Below are 15992 nucleotides of genomic sequence, written 5' to 3' on the forward strand. Positions count from 1 at the left end.
ACACGACACGGAACATTAGAAAAAAAAACTAAGTTCACTGAATGAACGGAACAAAACCGGTCCTCTGCTAAGGAATGAATAAAGGGACCACTGCATCATTTTAAAGTTACCTGTATCAAATACCACCAAGTTGTTTATTCTATTCCGATAGGCTTTATTTTCTAGCCCATAAGGTATGAATTCCATAAGGTTAGCTACATGTTAATATTTGTCAGTATCTTGTCCAATATTTTATGAATGAATTTGTTGTCGAGCTCTATTTTTAAATGAAGCATGAGAAACAATACTTGATAGTTTATTTTCCTTACTTAAAGTAACTTCATAGACTTGAGTCATAATGTAAGGTAAGTCCTACTTATTGCAGATGACTTAACACCTGTCAATATATTACATAAGGAACTTATACAGAATGCATCTTGCACAAAATGTTAATTAGATAACTTTACAGTGTCTATTTTCTGCAATTACGATCACACTATGTAATATTATTATTGATGTGAAAGTTTGTTTGTTTGGATGTTTGTCCGTCAATTACGCTGAAAATGCTCATCGGATTTTGATGAAATTTGGTATACAGATAGGATATGAGCTGACTTGGGTGATAGGATACTTTTTATTCCATGGGAACGCGGGCAAAGCCACTGGCAGAAGCTAGTAAGTGATAAATGTAGAATTTAACACCCAACACAACACATAGCAATAATATGAATCTGAAAAGTTAAGACAATGAATATTAAGGTTTAATAACAAAAACATATAACTAGTTTGTAAGTTTCGGAACTTAAGAAGTTACGTAGAAGAATAAGGAAGATTCTATGAGAAGAACAAACATTTGTCAACGTACTACTTAGAACTTTTACATTTTTACATAACAATGAAAACACCGAAGATGTAAGGAAACTCTCGTAGTTCAATGATTTATTAAAGGAAAGATTTGAAACTGTGACAGTGTCTAATGAGTGTGATGTAATGATGAATCAGCAATGTTATCATGCCCTCTGCAAATAAGTAATTCCTAAAAAGGTACCTTTGTGTCTTAATTCTAACTAAAGAATCTTTGTCGACAGAAAGATTAACAGGCATGCTGAAAAGTGTAAGTATTTTTTATACCACGACATTGGCCAAAAAGCACACGGCCCACGTGATTGTAAGTGGTTACTGACGCTTGCAATACTTAGGGCATTACATGTGGCTTGCCGACCCTTAAAAAACCTATTTACACCCATCTTGAAGAAATCCATATGGTAGCCTTCTAGTACATTTCTATAGTTTCAAATTGAATAGCTTAATTATACAATTGTCTAAATCATTGCTCACATTCCACCAACACCTACGCTTGACATTACAAAGAGTGTGACAAAACTGCACATGTGTTGCATACTTGCAACAACTTTCATAGCAAAACTTATTAGTTATTACATAATTACAGTTAGCATCTAAGCAATTATTTACTGTTAACAGCGGTGATTGATTACCGTCGATGGATCGTAATTGAGCGAGTGATGTCACCCGCTTATTAGAAGTCAACCAATTGCAACTGGAAAGCGTTTTCCTCATACTGCAGAAGGCATAAGCTTAGGCATCTTTAGAAAATACTAATAACTAAGCGTAAATTAGCAAACATTATAATTATTATATGCATAAAATATTGTGCTAAGTAGTACTTAAGCCTAAGGAAAACCACAATGATTTCACAACTGCTTCTAAAGGTGTTCGCGAACTAGCATTTCACGTTGCACACAACACGCCCACAAAGCTGAACAAATACTTTAACCCTAAACAAATATTTGTCCTATGACCCGGAACCAGACGTATTTGAACATAAATTCTCGCTCAACCAAACCTCTAAAATTTTAACAGTGCAAGTGCATATGCGGACGCGGCATCAACATTAATGGCGAATACATCACTCATCTCCGTTTCGCCGATGACATAGTCGTAATGGCAGAGTCGCTGGAAGAGCTGAACACCATGCTCAGCGACCTCAATACCGTTTCCCAACAGGTGGGCCTTAAAATGAACATGGACAAGACGAAAATCATGTCAAATGTCCATGTTGCACCTATACCGGTTGTCGTTGGGAACGATATACTCGAAGTTGTAGACCACTACACATACCTGGGTCAGATCATCCAGCTAGGTAGGTCCAACTTCGAGAAAGAGGTCGCCCGAAGAATCCAACTCGGATGGGCAGCATTTGGGAAGTTGCATGAAGTCTTCTCGTCAAAAATCCCGCAGTGTCTGAAGACCAGGATGTACAACCAGTGTGTGTTGCCAGTGATGATATACGGTACCTAGACATGATCCCTAACTTCTAGCCTATTAGAGACTCAGATTCGCCCAGCGCGCGATGGAGAGAGCTATGCTCGGAGTATCTTTGCGCGACAAAATCCGAAATATGGAAATTCGCCAAAGAACAAGAGTTACAGACATAGCTCTCAAAATATGCAGGCTGAAGTGGCAATGGGCAGGCCACGTCGCTCGGAGGACTGATGGCCGCTGGGCCAGGAAGGTGACTGAGTGGCGACCGCGGACCGGAAGACGCAGCGTGGGCAGACCTCCCTCTAGGTGGACCGACGACATCGTCAGAGTGGCGGGGAGCCAGTGGATGCAGGTGGCGGCTTGTCGTTCTACGTGGAGGACCAAGGGGAGGCCTTTGTTCAGCAGTGGACGTCTCTCGGCTGATGATGATGATGATGATGAAGTGCATTATGGATGTGTCACGACCACCTCACGAACCAGTTTGTAGAAAACGTTAAGTTTCACAGAATAGGTATTAGGTATATTACTGTTTAGATTTTGGAGTCTCTCAGTTATGAAGTATGGCGTGGTGCATTAATGAAACTGTTATAGAAAAGATGGCTTGGTCAAAATTCATATAAAAGTACCTATTTTTAAAACAGATCCAAATCGCCAAAACTTGACGACTGGATTTGCATGATACACAAGCATGGAGCGAAAGATATAAAATTGTAGGGCATGTCTGTCAGCAAAAATGTCAAAAGAGAATTCAGGGTAAGCTTGACAAAAGCCGCTCGACTCCAGCGACAATCGGCAGCCGCTCGTCAATCAGTAGTGGACCAAAGGACGTAACCCAATAGTCCACATTGTGGAACAAGTATAACCTGATCTCTAGCAGGTACTCCCCAGTCATTAAGGGTAAGTGCTTACGAGCGGAAATGTGCGAGAGCCTTGTAAAAACCTCAGAGACACATCCGATGCTGTTAATGGTAAGACACGATGAAAGCAAGATAGTTTTAATTGTTGTGAACATGTTAGAAGCAAGGGAATTGTTTTGAAACGACATTTGATTTTTAGCCCTAGTAACTAAGTCATTTTCAACGTTTTGAATGCTACTAGGAGTTTTAAGAAAACATTAAATTTTTATGCAGCAAAAAGTGCTACCGAATATAAAAGCCCGTTTTTATTTCAATAGTCCTGTTATTAATACACCACCTTCAAGGAACTTGTAATAATTTCATAATGTCAATTTGTTCTGAGTATTGCTCGAATCTGGTGGATACTTCGCCTTACGGCCGGTGTACCGTTCATCCGGACCGGTCCGGACGGTACGGGCCGGTCTGTGATGGATCACCGCCGTGACGTAGAACCACCGTTCGAATGTCACACGTATAAAATCTGGGTGAAAACGTAATTCTCCAGAATCCAAAAGTTTCGTATTTGCACGAATTCTTTACCATGGTTTTGCCCACTTTCTCAACAATTACTGTTTTTGTAGAACTTTTCCTGAGGCGAATAATTATGTAGATACTGTTTTGAAGCATGTAGAAATTAAAGATATCGAAAAAAATCCAGATAATAAGTAAAATAATATGTCAAGCTTTTCCTACGATATTAATTTTCCTAAAATCAATGTCAATGGATTAACGACCGAATTGAAAAGGGGCCAAGAGAAATCTGAAGATGAAAATGCAGACGACACGATGATTCGCCATTTTGTCTGTTTAGTCAGTTCCCACGTCTCTGTACCGTTTGACACTGCGCATGCTTTGTACTTGAAGATTAGCGGTAATATATTGTGTAGCTTTATTCAGATTTAACTTTGGACTTAGATTAAAGTTTTGGATTCAAATGTAATGAAGAGAATGCATTACCTACAAAATGGCAATGGCAAGATGACATAAGATTATAAAATAAGAATACAATATTTTCAGACTCCCTGATTTTATGTAGAGAATTCCCTTAGCATGGTAGCAAACTATTAGGTGTTACTGTTAATGATGAACCAAATAATTCAGGGTTATATAGTTTAACCACTATCAGTAATTTTATATCGTCGGTAGAACGAGCCCTAGACGGACATATATCGACCATCGCTCACTTGACCAAGGTTTGCAGCATCGCTTTTTAACAACACATGGCTTATGCTCACAATAAGACAATAAATATCCCGAACAAGCTCTTTGAAAGCTCTCTAATATCTTACAATACGCATTGTTGTCGTCCAGTCAAACAGGTTCTGATATCTATGACATATGAATATGCATGCCTACTAATCTAAGATTTGCGATTTGTTTAGCTCTTTAATATTCAGTTATGATAATGTGCATACCTGACATACATCCATAATATTAGATTAATCTCGCTAATCACTGGGTGGTATAAAATGAAGAATGTGTCTGTCTGCTCAAATGTGACTCAAGAAGTTATGAATGAAACTTCATACTGTAATCCAAGAATCTAAATGATGAAGAAGAAAATAAGGTGTGGTATAACTTGGTAGAACTAATGTGTGCTTTTTTCAGCCAAATTCTCAATTAGGAAGTGAAAATTATATTGTTAATGTCCTTTTGTTTTCATTAGTAATTTTATTCATTTCAAGATTCCTTTCATAAAATTATTCATCTGTTCAATCTCCGTGTTATGTAAATTGAATTCTTTGTAGAGTCACTAACTATGTACTTAATGAATCATACCTTCAAAATTCACAGCAGTCATGCTGCAAACTTCTAAACAATTATAATTCAAACCGGACTTTGATCCTACGAACAAAACGAGTTCAAATCGAATTGAAAGTAAGTCGATTATATCACGAAGCTCGCCACTTATACACTAATTTTAGTAATGCCGTGCTAAGTACCGTAAGCACATCACTAACTATCAAGTGTGGAGCAGGTGGAACTTTTCTAATAACGTTATGTAATAATCGATACCTGCAGCTTATTATGTGAACAATCGATTTTTTCTTGGAAGAAGACAAATGTCAGTCTGTGATGCCGCAGGCGCATTTGATAGATACTTGAGGCGAGAAGTGTTATAATGGCTAAAAATCACCTCATTTTGCCACCTGCTTCGAGCTGGAGTCGGTAAGATTTCCGCAGCTACGGGATTTGAAAGATACTTACGAGTTTCTTCAAAAATAGATTCTAGGGTTTAAACATTAAGCTGCGGACTACCAAGCGGGTTTACCGGAGCTCCGGTTCGAAAAGCAGGAGTAAGAACGGGGTGGTTTTTAGTCAATAAGACTCTGTTACTCCCACTCTTCTCATCCAAGGCGGAAAAAGGCATTGGATATTTTTTCCCCTCTTAAAAAGGGTTTACACGTTAAGTAACAAAGGTAACAAGATGATTTTTTCAAACCTTACCTAAACTAAACCCATAGCTTTCTGTGACATATAATACCTTTTATGCTCAGTAGGTTAAAGTATACTTTTTTTATTTCAAATTCAAATTATTTAGAACAAGAAATAATAAGAGCTTAACATGATACTGTTACCGACAATGAGATGCCATTTTTTATATTGTCTCAGCGGTCATTAGTTCACTCATATTTCTGTAATTTGTCACGAGACGCCATTTTAGTCACGTTGACCTTTTTTATATTAACTAAACGTTTTTTTAACGTTCGTTGAACTTGAAATGTATTTTTTTGGTTAGTTTCAACTGAACAACAAGGAGTTTAGTTTTGTAAAATATCAGCAGTTTATGATATCGATAGCTATTACAGAAGAACTAATGAAAATAAAATTTGCCGTAAATAAATATCAATTTACGTTATTCTTATTTTAATCGAAGAGTCTGGGGACACTAGGTTGGGTATTTCGTTGTGTAAGTTTGTAAAATTGACCTTTTAATAACTAAAACTAAGCGACAAGTATGTTTGCCTTCTAGCACTGGATACAATTCAATCCTCTCACTAGCCACAATTTAATCGATTGGTATCGATTTAAAGTTCAACGATTTCGACGCACTGAAGAATCGAGTAACCGGTGTCCGATATATCGGGCCATCTCTCTCAGGACTGGACCGTTACATAAAGTGCTCACGACTCGATACTGAATGGAATCGATTTCAATACTCGTTTTGTTCTATTCATGTTTGATTACTTCGAGAGCAAGTGCTGAAGTGTACTTTACAAATTCAAATTATAGATTGTCTTGTTAATTCAATTGTTCTATTGAAAGATTTAAAATATCGTTTGAAAATTTAATTCGTAAACAAACCAATCACGCGAATTATTAACATGTTGCAATCATAAAAATGTTAAACTATTAATTAAATTCAATAAAATAATTAAACTCTCGTGAACCAGACGGATGGTTACATTTGAAAAGCGAAGTAATTGCCGAGCAATAAGACTTCAGCAAGTTTATAATTGCCGGCAATAAATACTAACCTACAAACAGCTGATCGAATACTCTACTTTTTACCTACAGGTGTGTGCAAACCGGTTACGTCACTAGACCTGTAATTTGACAGCTGACATACATGACACTTATGTCAATTGAGAGAGTGATTATCTGTGGACTTTTTAGCGCCATCTATCAAAGTTTGTGACATTTTGCTACTGTCAATCATCTGCTATGTTAAAGTTTAATTGAAATGTCAAAGTTATTCGGTACTTGTGATTATAAAATGGTAATCTTTCTATTATGTTACCTGATCAACACGCAGTTTCCTGCCCAGCTCATTTGCTCCGCAGTCCATTCTCTGCGTCTGTAACAAACGAAAAAAAAATATGATACTATAAATTGTTATAAAATATATACTAACTAGAAAATTTTAATATATTTATTTGTATATACGCTGCCAATGTTCTCATAAAATATGTGCTATTACAGTATAAAGTATTATACAATGCAGATAATATTTATAGAAGCACTAAATCAAAATAAGAATTCAAGTGTGCAATGCAAAGATAGCAGGAAAGCGATCGGCCGGCTGCATCCATCCGCTGTTGAGAAGCTTATAAATACGATTTTGCATCCGTTACCATCCGCCACAGTATTTCAGACTTAAGCAGTCAGTAATACGATTCATAATGAGCACTATCATTACATCTCTTACCAATTTATATTTTACACTAAACCATCAAATTATGAGTCTTATTTTGTAAGGCATAGAGGTTACTGAAAGTGTAGATGTTGGGGTTAGGTATAGATGGAAAGCTCAGTTAATGATTAATGACAGTAGTGTCGGGATGTTGCTAATCATGGCGGAGTGAGAATCTGCGGGCTGGCCGCGATACTATCTCTTTAATGGCGTGTTTATAGTTCCGGTGGTTTAAAAAACAATAATGACTGTGAGTAACCTCTGACAACAGAGTGAACTGAGAAGTTTTATGCCCTGTATCCATATGGATCCACTAGAAGAAATTCCAATAGAAATATGTGGTACCTATGTAGAATTGTATATAATAATTATGTGTTGTCCTTTATGTTGTATGTTTATAAATAAATAAATAGATGAATGACATAACGAAGATACTTAACCGATTAAAAGAATAAAAAAACAAAAGATGAACAGAATGTTATCCAGCTCAACAAAAGCATTGTCACAGTAGAAGTATTGTTTAGAAAGAATGATTGATTGTACTATTACGAAAATTTCAAATAAAAGGTAAAAAAGAAATACTCTGAATGACTAACTGTCAATAGATCTATTGTATTGATTAAACTCTTCTTAGTGACTATTTAAAAGTAAAAATTCTTCGATACTGGAATATAAATGACATAGATCTAAGTCAGTGAATGGATCCAAAGGAATGTTAAATCTGACTCCAAGGTCCGATCTAGTTATGAGAAACTGTACCAGTTTTCTGAGGATACAAGTACAACAAAAGACACCACTTCGTGACGACGTAATAAAGATCTTGGTGCAACGTAACTATTTAATTGTGGACAGGAATAAATTAGCAAGAAGCTTTGAATGATGGCAAGGCAATAAGTGCTTGAGGTGCTTCCATTCTCTTTTGGGAACTGGCTAAATGAATTAAATAGACCGAAATCATGAGAATTAAATACGTGGAAAGAAGAAAAACCAGTTAAAGTAGTCTGTGAAATGTTAATCTTCGTGTTAAAAGTGATTACTCTTAGTTATTAAAGAAGCACTGCTATCATCTTCAAAAACAATGAAATATGCTGTTTGTTGTTGATAAAGTACACTTTAATTGTTGTCACGTATTGTACCTCAACGAGCGAGTGACTCTCACTACTCGCGTGAGAAGAAAAGCAACTCACAAACTCTTTTCTTTTCATTCACATGATTTACAACCTTATTATCACTTTTCATCGCAGAACCGGGTTAATTATCTAAAAGCAAAAATGTGATATATGTCAGAATAAAAAACAGAGCCAATTCCATAAATAATTCGCTTATGTCAGTAACGTCTGACCCTTGTCAAACTGACAGACCATAAATGGCGCCAACAGATTATTGTTCCCGCTAATTGCGATTCGACACGCGCTTTAACCCTACCATTATACCTGACAAAGGAATCTAACACACAGTCTTTGTTTTTAAGTATTAGTCACCAAAATAAAACAAGAATCAAAATATTTTCAACAGATATTATTAAACAAGTAAATGGAAACTGATAGGAAGTATACAACATCAAAGCAATTTATATTTCATTGATGTTTTAAACATGAATGCGAAGCAAATGGGAAGCAATTTCTCTTCGAAGATATTCGCCGTCATTATTTTCTATACCAATATCAATTCCGTTATAAATTCAGTACTGTTTATGGATGCCATTCATGATTCACATTGTGCATTGCATCGGCAGATAAAACACTCTTCACACAGTCTTAAGTAAGTTTATCAGCAACTTAGATCAGTCTAAATGTTTATTGTTTTCAAAAGCGTGATACGGATCTATTTCAAACGTTCTTGTAAAGGAAGCCATTGAACTAGCAACAGTCTAATTCCGGCTGATTAATTCTAACAAGCAATTCAAATCTGTATCAAACCAAGGAAATATAATGTTACCGTTCTGTCGCGTACCGCTATAATGTTAAAGTAAATACTTCGATTGGTTTTTTTTGTACAATTCTATATTTCAAAGAGAATAAGCCGAACTCCTTCATTCCTAACCTCATTTGAATTTGGATTTTTTGTGCCGTTTCTTTCTGTTCTATTTTGTCTATGCTATGAATGCTGGCTGTTAAGATTTTCTGTGAACTATTAGGTTTTAAATATAGGTTTTGAAATCATATTAATAAATCGGTTCTTAGAAGAAACTCATCGAAGAACGTTTTGGTTTGAAATATTGAAGTTATTATTTGAAGATTTTTTTTCTCTATTCGCCTTGTTGAAACTCTACACGTGGTTGAGCATAATGTTTCGCAAAAAGCGGAACAGGCTCTGTGGGTATCGAATTAATTTAAGAATTGAATTATTATACAATAACATTAACGTATTGTGTGTCAGTCGCAATGACAATTGGTGCATGACAGATAAACGTCAAGCGTGAGTGCGATGTTGCTGCAACTATAGTGTAGAAGAATTTATATATTTCAACTAGGCCTATGATATGGATGTTATTTAATATTAAATTCTTGCAACATAACAATTTTTTTATATAATATGATAATGTAATTAATACCTCTATTTGTGTGTACATAAAACCCTTCAATGCTGTTTCATAAGATCAACTAACAATACTTGATAAATAAACTACGAGACTGAAACAGCGAAACAAATGGCAACCTCATTAAATAAATCACTTTACCACGTGTACTACAATGTATATTAATTGTCATTAATTTAAAATGGCTCAATAACAAGCAGATTTGTTTCACAAACATATTAGCGTTGATTGATTGGCTCCCATCTACCTGTCAGTTACTAATACTTCGTTAAAAAGAGTTCAATCACTTGTTTTAATTACAGCTGTTATGCAATTATCGACCTTAATAACAAAGACATAGAACCTTGACATACAAATGACAAAAGTCATAATTATTGTTATTTTGTTGGTATTTTATTAATTTGCTTAAAATGTTAAGTCAGTGTTAGCATTTATGATTTTATTGAACGACTATTGATAATCATAAAATTAGGAATGACGTTTGACAATATTTATTTATTGGTTAATGTAATATAAACATAATGTATTTATTACTCTATTTTGAATGTAGATGTAGGTGTACCTAAACTTAACACATATCTAACAACATTTTAGTCACGAACAGAGTCATACACCAATTAAACCTTTTCATTAAAAGTCCGTATCGGTCCTCCTCTGATTATAAGCCCTGTTTCACCTAAGAAAGTTCGCCATGTGCTCTACAAAAACTACAAAGTAATAACTAACAACCCTTAAATTCCTAACCCCCAAAAGGCCAGCAACGCACATATAACGCCTCTGGTGTTTCAAGTGTCCATGGGCGGCAGCGATTGCTTACCAACAGGTGATCCGTCTGCTCGTTTACCGGCTTGTTCCATAAAAAAAACAACTGCTAACATTGCAAATAATAACTAAATAATATTTTTGCGCAAAACGTTACACATAAAGGTTAAATAAAACTTGAAATACAATTAAAGATTTGGAAAGTTGAAAGAGTTAACAGTTACTTCGCACGCAACTATCGAAATATACAATGTGATAGGGGCGAGACTTCTAACCCGTTAAGGCTGAATACTACATCTAATTTTAACGACAAAAGTCCTGGGTCGAAGGGGTCGCATCCCCTAACCCCTAAAAATTATGGCCATTTTAATATTTTTTTTACTTTTTTTGATATCAAAGGTTGTATGCGTCGTAGAAACAAAAAAAAGACGACAAACGGTAGCTAATAACCTTGGCTAACTAATTCATTACTTTTTTCATATGTTTGATAATGTTTTGGTGAGAAAAAAAATAATTTGTGAATTATTCTTACCGAAAAAATCACTATTTTCCTATATTTTCAATTAGGGGTTCAACCCCCATATTATTTTTTTTGTCGATAAAATTAGGTGTAGTACTCAGCCTTAACGGGTTAGAAGTCCCACGCCTATCACATTGTATAAGAAAATAATTGTTCAAACATCTATTTCTTCAAAACTTGCGCACACGACGGTGTAATCGTAACTTGTACATAATTGAGTGTTATATCTGGGGGCACGGCAGTGCCCCCGCCAAGTCGAGCAAAAAAAAAGCGGCACGGCCGTACCATCCTTTTCTCGAAGCAATTCGGGCCTTTTTCGACCCCCTATAATTCGGTTGTGGATAAAGCAAGAAACCTGAATCTTCAGTAACTAATCCGGCATTGTATAAACACGGAATATTTAAAATTTCAGTCAATTTGAACCAGTAGTTTAAGAATGACAACTTGTTAAAGTTTCTAAAGGGGATTGACCAACTTGTATGGGACTTTGGTTATTTTTGAACAAGCACTTCAGCTAATAATATATGTTTGATTTATTAGTTCATATCAGTAAGAATGAAGATACAAACTTAGTTTTGTATCAAGATTTATATTTAGATACTTTTTTACATTTTATTGAAACTGGTTATGCATGAAATAAAACATTTTTTTCTATTAAAATGCATTATTAATCCGATTCATATGTAATTAAAATATGGTCAAGGAACTCGGCAGGTGGATTAATAATTTTCTGGTACCTTGCCCAGCTCAAAAACCAAATAATAGTCATTATATGTGCACAGCAACCTACTGTTCTACGACCCACCATGCAGTTGCAGCAATATTGTTTTATGGCTGTCCTGCCTTCAGTGTTATTTTCATATAATAAATATACAAAATATGTTTTCCTACTAATGTGTCTACTTTGTATTTTCCCACGCAAGAAACTGCAGTTGCAACATGCAACAATGCAAAAGAACAAAACGAATAATATCTGTCATTTTGACGAAAAACACAACAGACTGACAGCAGATTGGCAGCACTAAAGTCAAATTCAAAGCCAACTACTACAAACACTTGGTCTTATCATAAAAAATACCAATAAAAACTGATTTTTTTATAATGCTAATTGATACAAAGTTATTAGCATCAGACATTTACTAAAATATAAATAAAATTATTGGTAAATTACATTTTTGTTGAGCAGCCTGTTCAAAAATAGCCAGCTTTGGACAATCTCCTTTTGTCACTCACTGATTCACCGATCATCAAAAGTCCAAGGCACTTCTAGCAGACTTAGAAGCTTCATATTTGGAATACATATAGAGTTTAGTGTCTTAATCATGGGAAAACTTAAATATTTTGTAATTTCGGTCCAGTTTTCCAAATACACCAACTGCATCAATAACTTTGTAATCCCATATAAATATATGGGATTACAAAGTTATTTATGCAGTTGGTGGTTGGTGGTGGTTATAAATTTAATAGGTGTAGATAGGTACCTACCATATGAGGCAAGGGAGGGGGTAAAGGGTGGGTAAGGGTGTGTTTAGCCCATGAAACTGAACAACATTATTACTTGTAAAATGGTCGACGTAATGAAAAACACATGATTGGACATGTCTCAGGGAGTGGGCTTTGAGAAAAACTGTGGCTGAAGCTCAAGAAGTAGTACCGGAAAAGAAAAAGAGGAAGACTACATATAAAAATAAGAAAATATCATAAGACCTTTAACAAAATTCGTTAGAAGTAGATGGTATCAAAAAGAAAGGCTCTACAAAAAGAAGTGAGATCCCATCAAAAACATCCTGTAAAAAACCCAAGTCTCGCAGCTCAGTCTTTCTACCGTCAAAAGTTGTGAGATCCATGTAATACCAAGTCGGTTAATCTATTTAGTGTCTACTTGAAGGACCTTCTGTCTTAAGTTATTACATAAGTTATTATCATGCCAATATTAAAAATATTTAACGTTTTAAACAAATAGATCGACTTGGACATCGCATGAAAACAAAATGAATATTACAATATTATATTAGATTCTTTAGTCTCTCGCGCCTCACGCGATTGAAACTCTCGTTCCTGTTGGTCGCTGGCCCGTCGTGCTGTGTAGTGTGATTATTAGTATGCTAATAATCAAATCAAGCGATGTCCAAGTCGATCTATTTGTTTAAAACGTTAAATATTTTTAATATTGGCATGATAATAACTTATGTAATAACTTAAGACAGAAGGTCCTTCAAGTAGACACTAAATAGATAAACCGACTTGGTATTACATGGATCTCACAACTTTTGACGGTAGAAAGACTGAGCTGCGAGACTTGGGTTTTTTACAGGATGTTTTTGATGGGATAAATAGCATTTCTATGTTATATAGGTATGTATTTCATTGAAGTATTGGCATTCGTTTTTTAATTGTTAGATTTTTGCAAGATGAGGAGAAATTACCATAGGTTTCTAGGTTGGTTATGTTCTACAAATGGCATCATAAAGGCAATTGGTGCATTTTCTTAGTTTGTTAGAATAACTGAGAAAAATGCTATCCACTCAAAAATATTTCTTCTTTAGATGTAAATAAAGTATATTGTTGAAAAACTTACTTAATTAATTATTATGTTATTCGGCTTATTCACGTAATTATTTGACGAGGAACTCAACTAGTTCCGTTTTTTCGTTATTGTTTAATTTATTAGCAGCGCGAATGCTACTCGTGTATATGTATTATATATTTATATCTCTAGCATGACTTCTAACTAGTCGACTTCCTCGTCAAATAATTACGCGAGGAAGCCGAAAAACATAATAACTAATTTAGTATGTCTCACGAAAGTTTTAATAAAAACTTTCTTCATTCAAATTATATTTATCAATCTTTACCTATCTTAGTTATCCTTTACAAATACACTCATGACCCTCAAAAAGTAACAAATACGATACTATATCAAAATAGACAATATTTAAATCGTCAGACACCACACCGTCATTTCCTGTCTGTACAATTACCATAATGATATATGCATCGAGTGTAGTTGCATAATAAATGTCGAGCCCTTTTGATGTCCAAACTGGTCTCGCTTCATTCATTCCACGTATTTTTGTTAATCTGTCCATCAGTCAGACGTAGGTAGCTACGTTTGTTGCTTTACAAAGTTACGCATTTCAAAACAACTGTTTTAAATGAAATAATATTATTTATATTACATTCTCATACTTAAAACGACTCTTACCCAAACTTCAATTACGATATTTGCGATATCCATTCATTATTTATAACAAACTAAAAGTTGGTCCATACACGTAAGTCTTTTCTACTCTAGCTCAATCAAATTCATCTAAAATCTAATCACTTTTCCTTTTCACAAATCATAAATACGGCAGGAAACAACACACTAATTTGGAAGATATAAAAAGTATCACACGAAGATAGTAAAAGTATCTTAATCCACATCGATAATAATCATAAACTCCCATTTCACTAAACAAACAAGCCAGTTAACTTACACTTACATAAAGCCAACAATGACCTTACCTTATCACACGCTATACGACCCTATAAGTATGTTGTTAAACAATTTAACGTATTCACTTCCGTAGGTACGTATGACGTAATAATGAAAAGTATTACATAATAATGAAAGCAAGCCGCGCCCACTACAAGATAACAGCTGGTTGATGTCACAGGAAATTAAAATACGCCCTAATATGGTGAGCGATATTGAGGTAAAATATTAGCTTATTTAGGCTGTTATTTATTTAATATTATCTATCTATACTTATAATAAATCTGTAGAGAGGTCAATTCTGTACATTAAATATATTTCCAAAATAACTATCAGCGGGTGATTAGTGATCGATACTGACGCCAAAAATGCAATCAGATTTTTTTGTCTGTCTGTCTGTCTGTCTGTCTGTCTGTCTGTCTGTATGTTCTTTATAGAAATAAAAACCACTCGACAGATTTCAACGAAACTTGGTACAATTGTTCTTCATACTCCTGGGCAGGTTATAGAATACTTTTCATCACGCTACGATCAATAGGAGCAGAGCAGTGAAGGGAAATGTTGGGAAAACAGGAGAAATTACTCCATTTTTTAAGCTTCCGTCGCGTGTGCAGCCTTAATGGTTAAAGCTACACAGAAATGATGTATGACGGAAATGTTCTCCTTAAAATTGTTTAAAAAATATTCCACGACAGCAAATGTCTATCTTTTATGGTTGACTCACAATAACACGTATAACTCCCGATAGCTTAGCAGTTTGGAGCTTTCTGATTATATTTGTCTACTCTTACGTTTATAATTATAAAAACACTCTCATTCATTTATTCATTCATTCATATTATAAGAAATCTGTAGAAGGGTCAATTCTGTACATTGAAAATATTGAAAGAATAAACAGCAGGGGGTGTTACAGTTTTATTCTACAGAACGCGAGCTCAACGGCAGTAGGTCAATAGAGGGATCTCCTTAATTATTATGGGCTTCGCCGTATTTGGGTCTAATAGATATTTATAACATGTCATTGTCAGATTTACTCAAAATGGAGAAATAAAACTTCCATGCGAAGACCGACATCCGCGCGGACGGAGTCGCAGGCGGAAGCTAGTTTAATATAATGTTTATCAAAGTACGTATATTATGATGGAAAGCGTATTTTGAGTAATGATTCAGCAAAACGCTGTATGTTAATAAAGAAGGGCCAAATTAAAAGTACCCTTAACCGATGATGAAGCGAAAGAGATGGGTAAGATTCGTAGCAATTGGCGTTCCAATGTCTCTGCCTTCCCCCAAGAAACTTACGTAATGTTATGTATGTAAGTATGTATGATTCAGCAACATTACTAGATTCTAGCTACATCTAAAAAGTATTGATAAAACTGTGACCACAGAGTCAAACGCCT

The 15992-nt window shown here is 35.0% G+C and overlaps 1 protein-coding gene across 3 annotated transcripts in view; it reads right to left on the reverse strand.

Annotated features, from left to right (window-relative positions):
* Nucleotides 1–15992, reverse strand: part of LOC118281944 (restin homolog) — a 133480-nt gene that overhangs the window by 34048 nt on the left and 83440 nt on the right. For all 3 annotated transcript variants that reach the window (XM_035602788.2, XM_050707540.1, XM_050707541.1), the window contains one exon: nt 6901–6957. In XM_035602788.2, the coding sequence (XP_035458681.2) occupies nt 6901–6957 (57 nt within the window). The remainder of the gene's footprint in view (nt 1–6900; nt 6958–15992) is intronic.

This window comes from Spodoptera frugiperda, chromosome 31, assembly GCF_023101765.2.
Source record: "Spodoptera frugiperda isolate SF20-4 chromosome 31, AGI-APGP_CSIRO_Sfru_2.0, whole genome shotgun sequence".
NCBI classification, from domain to species: domain Eukaryota; kingdom Metazoa; phylum Arthropoda; class Insecta; order Lepidoptera; family Noctuidae; genus Spodoptera; species Spodoptera frugiperda.